Here is a 13,578-nt window from a genome sequence, read left to right on the forward strand (position 1 = left end):
GGATGGCCCAAGAGCTTTCAAAATGTGATTTACAAATGTCATAGGCCAACTCTGCTAAATTTCTAACATTCTGTAGTTTATCGTTGTCTTTCTCTTCTGAATCACTTCCTTTACTGTGTTGCATTAATTTGGTAAAGTGTTGGGGCGCCTGGGTGGCTCAGATGGTTAAGTGTCTGCCTTTGGCTCAGGTCACGATCTCAGTGTCGTGAGATCAAGCCCCACGTCGGGCTCCATGCTGGGGGTGTGGAGCCTGCTTGGGATTCTCTCTCTGTGCTCCCTCCCCTCCCACCCCTGCTTACACAACCTCTCCCTCAAATAAATAAATCTTTAAACAAAACAAACAAAAACAAAAAAAACCCAGAGCCAGGGGTCTCACCCTCCAGAAGCTTCTCAAGCATCATCACTGTTTCTTACTTCTCTCTGGACCCTCACGCTGCCTGACACTCACTGACGGACCTTTTTGAGGTCTGCGTGCATGAGTGCCTCCCCATTTAGACAGCACGCTCTCTCTGGGCAGGAGCCATGCTGCATGATTCTTTCTTGTACACATTTAAAAATATATACTACATAAACATACAAACTATATACTACATATATAAACACATATATAAATTATATAAAATGTGTATCTATGTTTTTAAAACTTGTCATATGGGAAAGCACAGAAATAATGTTCCTCATTAATAGACTATTATCTAGGTGAAAAAGAGGTATGACCTCTTTGACCTTATATAGGAATCATATGACCTTACACAGGAAATGGACCATGCAAAGAACCTCAGTTTAGAAAACAAATTAGTAAGATACAGTAAGCTCTGCTTGAGACAGAGATAAGAACTAACCCCAAACCCAAATTTACCTGCTAAAGTAAGTAAAATAACTGGTTATGTTCCAGTCGAGTTTACCCCTCAAAAGGTCTATGGAACTACCAGAATCAACAAAGTTTCTAAAATCACTGCAAACATAATAGAAACTTTCAACAAATGAATCTCTTTTATTTAAAAGGCAGAGGGACACACACTCCGCACACATGCAGTCTCCTCAGTGGAACGGGCAGTGAAGAACGCTAGGCTCTGAAATCAAAGTACGCACAGCTCAGAGGAGGCCCAGGTGCTGAAGATGAAAGGCCCAGCAAACAAGAGTGCTGCCCTTTTTCAACCATCCTCAAGGTCACAGTGTATGGGGAACCACACACTTAACTGGTATAACTATTGACAAAAATTGGAAAAGCTAAAAACTTTAATTCAAAGCTATTTCATTATATTCAAGCACTATGTTCCTTATAACCAAATATACATAGACAGTGGTTAAGTAAAATACAACACATTACTAAAGATAAGTCAGAAATTCACAGCCACACAGGATAGATGCCCCTGACTTTGGAAGTTCTTGCTTCTCCAGAGGGAAGCGGTCCAAAGCAATTGCGGGGAGTGACGTCAGCCTGCCAGGGATGGCATCTGCAAACAAGCAGAAGCTCACTCACTACCCCAGCCCATGGCAGCAGCCGCAGGGAGCAGCGCAGCATGGGGGTCCGTGGACCCCGGCCTCCTCTGCTCTGCCTTAGCCTGTCATGTGTTCCCCCCTGCAAGTCCCTCTGGCCCAGCCCCCCCAGGCTCCATGCTAGTGGCCCATCCTCCTTTCAGTTAGGACAAACCCCTAGGTTTACTGTACTTACTCCTTGTTTACTAGAAATGTAACCCCCCTTTTTAAATGGGCTGGTTACTTTCTGGAGGACTACCGTCTCCTAGTGCTCCGGGCACACGGCACTATCTTAACCACCTGCCCCAGACTATCTTTTCCCACAGGCCCTGTTACTTTTTAGTCCCTGATTTTGCAGAACACATGGTGTTTTTTCAAAACGTACGCACTGCATTACAGCTGAGACACCTGCACTTGTGTGAGCTTAGGTTTTTTACATTTGGGTTATGTATGGGGACTCAGCTCTACTCAAGGACACCTCCTCTAGAATATGCACTTCAGCATGGAGAATGCCATATTATAATATTAGTAATATAAATGTGATTGGTTTTATAATTAGAAAGTTTTATTAGGACTCTTCCAAGTAGAGCAAGAAGCCCCGTGAACAACAGACCCTGGGTATGCCTCGCTAAGCTGCTAAGTATGATCCTACTTGCGACAGGGTTACAAAGGATGGCCACGGTTGACGCTCCCCGGGAGCCTCTAATTGTTGGAATGTATAGATGCAAAGATCATTTCAGTTTGGTTTAGGTATAAAGTCAGCAGCTTCAGGCCTTATTTCTGGGGAACAGATACCTCTATGTAATGAAACTAGCAACATCAGAGATCTAAAATTCAAGTTACCTCCTGGGAAATGTAAATTTTATAAATACTAAAAGTAGTCAGTCCTTAGGAGAAAAGATTCCTAAATGCTAAATGAAGTTTTAAAAAATACAAATCATTTTTCATTGTTTCAATCATTAAACTTAAGTTAAAAATGTTTTCACAACAGAAAGGAAAAATGATAAAACATTTAACGAAGAGAAGCCAGATTCTGAAACAAACAGTCTTGGTTCTGGTTAACGCCCAGTCGTTACCTGCGGGTATTTAAAACAGCTCATACACAGCCTTGCATACAGTACAGGTTAGTTTCAAGACACGCACACTTGAAGCGGCAGAGCAGAGCGGCTGACACCCAAGCACCGGCCCCACTGGCCGACCCCGGAGCCTGCCTGCATGACGACATTCAACACCACCAGGGACTAACTGCAAACTTAACTACGGATTCACTGACTCTATGTCCAAATCTTCACACTGAATCTACAAATGATAAAGTCATTTTCAATGTCTTCTGGCAGATATATAGGTTTAAAGAAATTTAAATATTGCATTTTCAAGTTTCTAATATAGATAGCAGAAGCAGCCAGATGTAGCGTCAGATTACAGAAACGGTTTTATAACCCAGTGGGTGCCTGCGTGAGGAGGGGTGGGGTGTCACGGGCCAGCAGTACTCTCCTCAGCCAAACTATGGTGAGAGGCAGGGGAGAAAGCCTGGGTCACTCCCCGACTCCTCACGCCATCACGAGATGGGGCTGTGAGAGTCTGGCCCTGGGCCCTGGTCAGGCCACTCCAGGTAATCACGCAGCCCAGCTCCGCGCCCAGACCACCTGGAAGGAGGCTGATCTCTCACTCACTCACTCATTGAACACAGTACCTACTATGCAGCAAGCACAGACGCCATGGTATTAGTTACTGCAGGTTCCACTGTCACCCTGTCCTCGGGGTAACAGCAACTTCCCAGTGGTCCTAAGGGGGGCACTGAACAACCCGACTTACGCTCCCCATGTAGTGAGCAGACAGGTTCGGGGCTGCCACTGCACTAACCCACCACGTGGCAAAGTCACCTGACAACCAGGCAAACCACCGGGAGAAGAACCGCGAGAGAAACTCTGGACTCAGGCACGTCTGACACCAAAAACCCCTTTGAACTCCCAGTCGCATCAGCCTATGACTTCCTTTTTGGTATGAGCTACTTTGTGTTACGTATCTGTCACCTGAAAGCAAGAGTCCCAATCAGCAAAGTGACGGAAGGTGAGAGGGACTGGTTTGATTATTAAGTGCTCTAAACGAGTCCTTTAATGAATGAAGTGTACCTGTTTGCATGATTCGGAGACTCCATTGTAAAAGTTGTATCTGAAACTTGTAATCGCCAAGGCCAACCATCACAACATCCTTACATACTGTCAGGTAGGTCTGTAAGAGACACAGGTGTGCGGTGTGATTTACAAGAAACTGAGAGCCAAAAAAGGAAAATAAATCCAGCCTGGTAGAGCTTCTAATATCTGACTGTACTACTAATTATCTCCTAAAGCAAGTGTTTACAAAGATGTTTTACAAAGGAATTTTCATAAAGATACATTAGTTCTCATTTTTATTTCCATAAGAAATCTGGAAACCCATTTTATGTCATTCCACAGACATTAATGAAAACCTATTACATGGAAGGTGTAAAACTCCATAAATATTATGCGGTTTATGTTTTGGGAAAAGACAAACTCTGGGTGTTGAAATGACGCTATATTGAAGAAGAGCAACACTACTGTCCAAAGTTACAACTTTAAAATAGAAAATAAAATCTGGAAGCACATCACAGACTTGGTGAAGAGAAAGTTTCCATGTTGTAAGACTTCTAACCTGGATGATTTGCTGATAAACAACCCTATGAAGCTTGAGATATTCTTCTTCTTGATCTTGAATAAAAGACAGAACTTTGTTTTCTAACCAAAACCCAGTGTCTTCCAAAATGGACAGGTAAACTTTCCCTTCTGAGCAGAACTGTCCAACAACAGAAAGACAAATTAGTAATGGAACCAGCTCTGCCAAAAGACTTTGTGTTCAGTCGCACAGCCAGGCACAGACTCACCTGGTGCTGAAGATGAATACCCAGCCGGCAGTGGAGGCTGAAGGCTCGCAGGGCCATTGCTTCATTAAAGTTATGAGGTTTCCCACCTGGCAACTGCAAAATTGATTCCAGATCGGCCTGCAAAATAAAAAAACCTGTGGCCATGTTCCGACTACTAAGTCACTACCACACCATATACAGTGAGGACAATCTGAAGAACCTGACACGTAGCTACAGTTGGAGGTGATCTAATAACACAACAAAACTGAGAAATGTACAGTTTTCCCTTCCTCTCCCCCCAAAAGATCCTCCCTTCTATGTTACTCATTTATTTAATTTATATTTTTTTGTTTCGAATTTTTATTTAAATTCTAGTTAGTTAACGTATAGCATAATATTGGTTTCATGAGCAGATCCTCCCTTCTAAAGGACAAGATAAAATCTCTTAACAGTTATTGCTCAGGAAACTGTCAGGATCAAGCACACAAAGCATCTGCCCCTGGGGCAAACTGTGACCTGCTCCCAGCCAGGGGGCTATGAGCCCAGACCATCAAAGGAAAGAGAAAGAAAGGCAGTTCCTCAGGAGAACATGTTCTCGCCACCCAGGCAGGGCCGGAGCCTCAGCTTGCCCACAGCTCCCTAACCCTGTACCTTAAAAGGAGGAGTGCCTTAGAGTTGGGAAGTGTCGGGGAGCCTGTGTTTGGCTGTCACATGGACAGGGCGTAGGGCTATCATCTGTGCCCCTACTAGCGAAGCCTGAAGGGGAACGCGCCCACCCACCTTCCCCAGAACCCACAGGCCGCCCTACTTTGGGCAGCAGCACAGCCAGCGCCCCGCTTAGTCCACAGGCAAAATCCCAGCACCTCCCACCCGTGCCTGGCTGCCAGCCCTGGCCCACGTCCTGCCCTGGGCAGCTGTGCGCCTCCTTCTCCTCCTTCAAACCTCTGCCTCCTCTTCCCCCATCTAATGCTGGTGCTAAAGCACTGGAGGGTCGGCCTCTGGCTGACCAAACCAGCAGCAGTCACAGAGGCAGCCTCTGACGGCTGGCCCTGGAGATGGCCAGAGAGCCAGTAAGGAAGAAGGAAATATTGAGGTCACAGGAAACACCCTCCAAAGATTCCTAGAAAAGCCTGCCAAGGACTGTGAGGGGAAGCTAGTATTCCCATATCGATGCGTGACGAGTACAGCACGAGAAGTACAGGAAGAAGTCTTCCTACAGACTGGTGTGTTCTGAGAAAGAGGGCTATCCACGGGCCTGGAAACTGTAAGCTAGCTCCCCTCTTGTCCCGCCAGTTAGTCACCTGAGTGTCCTGTCCTTGTCTGCAAACTGAAGGAGTGGGTTAGACAACTCTCAACTCCTTTCCAGCCCGAAAAATTCTGTACTCTAAGTATGAAAAATTTAGATCTTATTTTGTCACTCGTACTAATTAATTACATGGACTCACTCAACTCTCATGGTGTCCATATCTGTTCTATAAAGTTACCTTTGACATTTCAAGTGCTTTCAAAAGGTGGTTAAGTTTCTTCTGGGGAGCAGAGAGCAGGCACTGTCGATTCCTTGGATGGGTCAGCAGATACTCTGTGTAAACCAGGGCCAATTCAGGTTTTACTGGGCGTGTGTCATGGATTTGCACTTTCCGTTTAGATGCTGAGTTACTCTGAAAGAACAGAGCAAAAAACTGATAATTAAAACACACGTTCTGGGGTGCTTGGGTGGCTCAGACAGTTGAGCATCTGCCTTCGGCTCGGGTCATGATCTCAGAGTCCTGGGATCAATCCCGCACTGGGCTCCCTGCTCTGTGGGGGGTCTGCTTCTCCCTCTGCCCCTCACCCCACTTATTCTCTGTCTTTCAAATGAATAAATAAAATCTTTAAAAAAAATAAAACACATGTTCTCAGGAAAACATGATTTCTAACACACACATATCCTCATTCAGCAATTTTAAAGAAACATGACAGAAATACACCTTGTTCTGGGGTTGTTCTTCTGGCAACCAGTCGCAGATGAGTTCCAGAATGTGTCCCACTTGTCCCCAGGAGCAGAGACAGTCCAACAAAGTACAATAGCGCTTGTCTGCTGCTCCTTCCTCCTGGTTTCTTAATGTGGAAATCACACCACAGCTGAAAATGTCAAATATATAAAATCAGATCTAACATTTCAGTTAACAGTTTCCCACTCCTCAAAAAGGTGAAAAAAAATAAGGAAGCTAAAAACTGAAGGTACATAAGACCCTCTTATCGTAGGAACTCTTGGATATTCTCCACTACAGGAATAAATATAGTTTCCCACAATTACTACACAGGATAAGTTCCAACACAAAACACGGAATCTGAACACAGCCTGAGGAACACTGAAGTCAAGGCAGTCCCATACGAGTATTAAGTTACCAAGGACATGCCAGTTCCATAAAACCCCCCACTTTTCTCTGTCATCTCCATCAGACTCTAAAGACTCCTAGTTTTTTGGGAATAATTTTTGCTTAGCATCAAAACATTAATTTTTTTCACAAATACGGATAAAAGTGAGTCATTTTTACTGAGATAATAACCAACACTCTAGAACGCCACCATCCAGTAAAAAATACAACATGAGCTACAAAAGCAAGCTACTTAGGTCATTTTAAATTTTCTAGTAGCTACCTTAAAAAAGTAAAGAAAAGCAGGTACAATTAATTTCAATAATATATCTTATCCAACCACTGTCTCCACAATGTTGTCTTCAGGTGTAACTAACAGAGAGCCACTAGCTCTTCGTGCTCCTCCTTCCACACCAGGCCCTGAGCCCACATGCACTCTGCGCCTTCAGCACATCTCAGCCCAGGCAGCCACACGCCAGATGCACACAGGCATCATGACTCCGCAGTCCCTTCATGCTGGGCTTGAGAAACACCCACAGACGTTAAAGTGGACAGCTTCAGGGCCACATAGGCTCTTCCTATACTCCTTAGCAACTCCAGAGCCCACTGGAAACTGTATCCTGCTGCTTTCCCATCACCACTGTGAACTTAGAGCTGAAGCATGACCCACACATTCTGCTGAATGTCACATTAGTAACTAAGCACGACGAAGGCAGAGAGAGAGAGAAGGAGAGAGAGAGAGGAAGGATACCTGGCAGGGTTCCCACTCACAACGAGAGAGAGAGAGAGAGACTCACAACGAGAGAGAGAGAGAGAGAGAGAGAGAGAGAGAGAGAGAGAGGGAGGGAGGGAGGGAGGGAGGGAGGGAGAGGGGGAGAGAGGAAGGATATACCTGGCAGGGTTCTCACGAGAGAGAGAGAGAAATAGAGAGAGAGAGAGAGAGAGAGAGGGAGGGAGAGAGAGGAAGGATACCTGGCAGGGTTCTCATGAGAGAGAGAGAGAGAGAGAGGGAGGGAGGGAGAGAGAGGAAGGATACCTGGCAGGGTTCTCATGAGAGAGAGAGAGAGAGAAATAGAGAGAGAGAGAGAGAGAGAGGGAGGGAGAGAGAGGAAGGATACCTGGCAGGGTTCTCATGAGAGAGAGAGAGAGAGAGAGAGAGAGAGAGAGGGAGGGAGAGAGAGGAAGGATACCTGGCAGGGTTCTCATGAGAGAGAGAGAGAGAGAGAGAGAGAGAGAGGGAGGGAGGGAGAGAGAGTAAGGATACCTGGCAGGGTTCTCATGAGAGGGAGAGAGAGAGGGAGAGAGGGAGGGAGGGAGAGGGAGGGAGGATACCTGGCAGGGTTCTCACTCATGACCCGAGGGCGGGGAGAGGGGAGGGAGGGAGGGGTTACCTGAATGCAGGCACAGCAGAGGCCGGCATAAAGGACATGAGCATAAACAAAGGGATCTTGCAGCGATCATCCTAAAAGCATAAAAAGGGGGGAAAAGGGTATTTAAACGCAATGACATTTTGAAAGGCTGTCCACATAACTTCCTAATAACCTATCTTCAGAGCTGCTCGGTAGGAATTAGAGCACTCCTTTCAGTGTTCAATGGGAAACTTAAACCTACTGGTACGCCTTATATTGGAGAAGCAGTTTCAAAGTTTTAAGTGACATTTACCACTCGTGTGATGTATTAATTTGTGCAAATATTTATTAGGCACCTACTGTGTATGAATTGCAAACCCAGATCCCGGGAGATACATCAATAAGCAGAATAGACAAATTCCTTGCTTTTGAGGCACTGACTTCTATTTTAAAAACAATACTGATTAAAGGGAGAAAAAAATTAACTCTGTACACTTGGTATCCTGAATATAAATGTCAAGAGAATGACCTAGTCAGAAAAAAACTTTTCCATAAAATAATCAGAAAATCTTTGGGAAGACAATATAGTTTACTGGAAAATGTTATAGGCTTAGGAGCTACCAAGCCCAATCTAGGTCCAACCAGACCCCACGTTTTACCAGCTGCATCAGCACAGAGCAAAGAGGCAGGGCCAAGGTCCGTTTCCTCCTCTGCAAGAAGGGCGGGCGCTGTCGGGGGAGCGAGACAGGCACACCACGGCACCCCATCCGCGGTGGCACTTAATAAGCCATAGCCATACCAATGTTATTGTGATCACACCATTAAAACAAAGAGTAGACCAGGCTCAATCAAAAACACTTAACAGAAAATATCCTTGGTTGATTGGGAGAGTAAGAGATGGTGGACCCTAACAGAAAAAAATATAACAATTTCCCCCAAAATACACTTGAAACAGAACCAGGGACAACACCGAAATTTGATCTGCACTTACTCTGCATTCAGTTGGAGTGGACCCACCCCTCCCCCGCAACTCCCAATACAAAAAATGTTTACTTAATGTTACAAAAGCAGACTGCTAATTACCACTAATTCCACTCTGTCTGGATTATTGACTGTTTATTCATTTATAAAGAAGACCACAATGTTCTCGGAGCAACCGAGTGCAGAGAAGTTCTCTTGCCAGAATCATTTGAAATTAACTGAATTAATTAACTGCCTTCCTTGGGTCCCTAGATACCTTCAGGCCACACTGCTCATCTATCATCTCATCTAGTATTCTATGGGCTTCTCTGTTATCGTCTGAGAATTTTGAGATAATGCTGGTTTCCCAGCCCAGTGTAATTATTTGAGCTTTTAAATGTACTAATAACTTTAGCAATTTAGATTATTTACCTTCCTGAACAGGTCACAGTTGCATTTCAGGGACACAATGAAGCTCAGAGACTTGACAGTCACAGAAATGAGGCTCAGAACAGCTAAGGGGTCAAGGTCACATAAGCCGTTTTGGAAAAGCCCAAAAGTAAAATTCATCAAGAGAAGGATGGTTCATAAAACCTATGATCGTTCTATATTTAAATCAGGCTTTCTTTATAATCGGGAGTACATTTTCATCTCTAGCTCAGTCTTACTTCTGTTTGTTTTGGAAATACGAACTTCCCTCAGAAGTAAAAAGTCAAGAAACAGGTTTCCTTCATCCAAATAGAAGTTATATGCATGGTTCTATTTGCAGACACAACTCAAACACTTCAGAAACCCATTTGCTTACAGTATGCCATCAAATGCCTAAAAGTGCTCACGAAACTTAGCCGCTATGGCATCATGTTTGCCAACTCTTCTTTCTCAATTCCCAGCTAGTCAAACTAAATTCTCAAATGGTGTCACAGACCATTGAAGACAGAAAAACTGAGCACTCACCCCCAAATTTCCCTGAGTGCTGGGGATATGAAATGGGAAGACATATGGCCTGCACCCTCGAGAAAGGCAAGAGGCCACTTCCCCTGCCAGGTGAGCACTGGCTCAGCATCCCCCCTTACACATGACCAACCAGGTCCTGCCAGGTAAGCGTGTTGGGCATTTTGGCTAATTCTGCACAAATGCAATCTTAATACACCCACCCACAGTGTGAGCAGTCTTACCTTGAAGACTTTCAGGTACTCAGGGAGCACAGAGGCAAACTTGTTAATGGTGTAAACTCTGGCTTCCTTATTATTTTCCATACTTCTGTGAATACTTTTCCAGAGAATCACAACGATTTCTAACAAACCGGCCATGGATGCAACATCGCTTACAGACAATGTTTTGTCCAGAACCTAAGATACAAATAATTTGATTGTGAAAGAATCAAATCATAACAACTATTATGACAACAGCTCTATCTTTGAAAGTACATTCCAGACCTGAAGAAGAAACATAAAGGGTATCAAGTCTATTTTCATTTCATGAAAATGATTTTATCTTCTATTTGAAAATCTCTAGTAGAGGGACGCCTGGGTGGCTCAGTCGGTTCGGCGGCTGCCTTTGGCCCGGGTCATGATCCCAGGGTCCTGGGATCGAGTCCGACATCGGGCTCCCTGCTCAGCGGGAAGCCTGCTTCTCCCTCTCTCTCCCTCTGCTTGTGCTCTGTCAAATAAATAAAATCTTTAAAAAAAAAAAAAAAAAAAAAAAGGAAAGGAAAGAAAATCTCTAGTAGAGGTAAATGCCTTTAAAAGCCCACTCAAGAAATAAATGCTAAATGAACCCTATATCCTTTCAATCAACACTTTATGTGAACTAAAAATCCTCTAAAAATCAAAATGTATAAACTATTGTCTTTAGGGACATAATAAGCAAGTAAAGAGCATACTTCTACTGAATCTTCTGAATTACTGCAAGATGTCACTTCTTGCCATACACTTTGATGTGAACAGACTGGGGGAGGAAGGAAGGATTTACCTAATGTGATTGCTACTGAGACTCAGCTACAAACTCGGCCCGTCAGATCACCCCAGGCTCTCCACTATGCAGGCCTGGGGAGGGCTGATGATGACCAACTCCCACTCAATCACTGGCTTCCTCAGTTTGTTCTAAAATAACACACTGTTCACACCTTCTGAGCTTACGCTGGCTGTGAGCAATAATCGCTGCTATGTTCTTCTGCGTGCTCCATTTAAGCCACAGATGCCCCCTGGCAAGTCTTCTTTTGCACAGAACACAGACCCCAGAACACAACCAGCTCACACACACACTGACAGGGTCTGCTAGCCAGCCCTACAATGGGACTGACCAAAGACATCTGATAACCTGCGAGCAACCACTACAGACAATTTCCTGAAAAGGGACTACCTTGGGATGCAAAAGAAGATTCATTTCAGGAGTTGGTACTGTTGTGCTATCTACTCAAACGCAATGAAAAAAGACAGTTTAAAAGAAAACAAACTTGGGGCACCTGGCTGGCTCAGTCGGTAGAGCATGTGACCCTTGATCTCTGGGTCTTGAATCCAAGCCCCACGTCGGGTGCAGTTTACTTAAACAGAATGAGAATAGCCACATGACAAAGTGTATTTCTTGTCTAATATAAACTGTAATAGACCTACACACTTCTAAAAGCTTGTGTTTTCTAATGGTACAGAAACTGACCCAAAGTGTTATAAAAAATACCTAGGTTTTTAATAATAGGGGTGGAGGGTTTCTTCAAAATTTACAAAATGTAATAGTCTCTCAGCTAGTACATCACAAACTATGTCTCTGCTCTTCTGCAAACCATTTCCACCATCAGTCTGAGTTTGCAGTGGTGGCCCAGGAGAAGCTGTGCTTTCTCCCTGGGCATCACTGCCTCCACCTCCCACGCCGTGACCCCACGCGCCAGAACCGTGGACTGAGACTGTCATGCTGGCCTCTCCAGCTGAGGTTTCTGAAGATGTAGGGTGATGCGGTCAGCTTCCTGAAAAATTCTGCCCATACAATCTGTATACTGAGGGAAAAACCCTGGAGAGAGGAACTTAAATTCCACCAAAAATAAAAGCAGAACTAACTCCAAATGCCCTGGGCTGAAGGCTTTCCAAATTGAGGCCGAGGAGGTCTGTGAGTGGCTAGAACTGCTAGTCGGGGTCCACTGTCAGGATAAAACCCAGTCCCACTCTTTCTGTGCATTTTCCTCCTTGATTCCACACCTGCCTCCCTGACTGGGATAGAGACAAGGACTTGTTTTTTTTTTTTTTTAATTTAAAATATTTTATTTATTTATTTGACAGAGAGAGGCACAGCGAGAGAGGGAACACAAGCAGGGGGAGTGGGGGAGGGAGAAGTAGGCTTCCCGCCAAGCGGGGAACCCGATGTGGGGCTCCATCCCAGGACCCTGGGATCATGACCTGAGCCGAAAGCAGCTGCTTAACCGACTGAGCCACCCAGGCGCCCCAAGAGACGAGGACGTGGTTAAACAGAGTCTAGGCTGATGGAGTGGTGGCCCTCCAGCTGCAAGCCCATGGGCACAGGTGTCCCTGGGGTGCATGCAGAAGTCGTCAGGCCAGCGTGAGACCCGTGAGCAAACCTGGCACCCTCTCCTACAAAGAGGCCTGTGTCAGAGGTGGTGCGACGCAGGCGGGGACTGAGGCAGGGTCAGACTGTATGCGAGGACCTCGCCTTGGGGCCTACATGCAGGACCAGGTCTCAGCAAAAGCACAGACTGTCTCTTGCGACTTCTTTTAAAGGCCAGTTTCCTAATCTATTTGGGTACTACAAAACTACTCCCAAATTTTACTTTAGATGTACATAAGCATGAAAGTTTGTTTATAAGCTTAGGATACTGCTTATAAGTAATGTGTCTCTCTTAAATTTCTTTTAAGTGGTCACTCTGGATTCTGAAGAAATAGCAGCTAACCAGTCCCTTTGATTAACTACTTTTTATTTTTTTAATTTTTATTAGTTTTTTTGAAGATTTATTTATTTGAGAGTGTGTGTGTGCGCGCGCACACGTGTGCGGGCAGGGGAAGGGGCAGTGGGAGAGGGAGAGAGAGAATCTCAAACAGACCTCCCAGCTGAGAGCAGAGCCGCACTCGAGCTCGATCCCAAGACCCTGAGGTCATGAACTGAGCTAAAATCATGAGTCGGATGCTCAACCAACTGAGCCACCCAGGCGCCCCAATTAATTACTTTTTAAAAGATAATTCTAAGGGCGCCTGGATGGCTCAGTTGGTTAAGCGTCCACCTTCAGCTCAGGTCATGATCCTGGGGTCCTGGGATCGAGCCCCACATCGGGCTCCCTGCTCAGCATGGAGTCTGCTTCTCCCTCTGCTGCTCCCCCTGATTGTGCTCTCTCTCAAATAAATAAATAAATGAATAAATAAATAAATAGTTCTAAATAAAGCTCATTCCTAGAAATTCAACCCCCAGATGTTTCTAGTAGAATCTCACAGCAGTGGCTATGAGTAAATCCTTAAGAACATTAACACCCACTAATTATAAAATATGGTAACATCCAGAATCCAATCCAGGTGTATGCTATACCCAGGTCGAATTAAAATATACAGAGAAGCTT

General features: G+C 44.9%; 1 protein-coding gene across 5 annotated transcripts in view; it reads right to left on the minus strand.

Moving 5' to 3' along the window:
• NCAPG2 (non-SMC condensin II complex subunit G2) overlaps nucleotides 1–13,578 on the minus strand; it is a 63,917-nt gene that overhangs the window by 13,808 nt on the left and 36,531 nt on the right. For all 5 annotated transcript variants that reach the window (XM_036067099.2, XM_078059817.1, XM_036067093.2 and 2 more), the window contains 7 exons: nucleotides 10,202–10,375; nucleotides 8,109–8,179; nucleotides 6,328–6,481; nucleotides 5,845–6,018; nucleotides 4,382–4,498; nucleotides 4,153–4,293; nucleotides 3,612–3,711 (listed from right to left, as the gene is read on the minus strand). In XM_036067099.2, coding sequence (XP_035922992.1) covers nucleotides 3,612–3,711; nucleotides 4,153–4,293; nucleotides 4,382–4,498; nucleotides 5,845–6,018; nucleotides 6,328–6,481; nucleotides 8,109–8,179; nucleotides 10,202–10,375 — 931 coding nt within the window. The remainder of the gene's footprint in view (nucleotides 1–3,611; nucleotides 3,712–4,152; nucleotides 4,294–4,381; nucleotides 4,499–5,844; nucleotides 6,019–6,327; nucleotides 6,482–8,108; nucleotides 8,180–10,201; nucleotides 10,376–13,578) is intronic.

The sequence above is a fragment of the Halichoerus grypus genome, chromosome 12 (genome assembly GCF_964656455.1).
Source record: "Halichoerus grypus chromosome 12, mHalGry1.hap1.1, whole genome shotgun sequence".
Lineage (NCBI taxonomy): Eukaryota > Metazoa > Chordata > Mammalia > Carnivora > Phocidae > Halichoerus > Halichoerus grypus.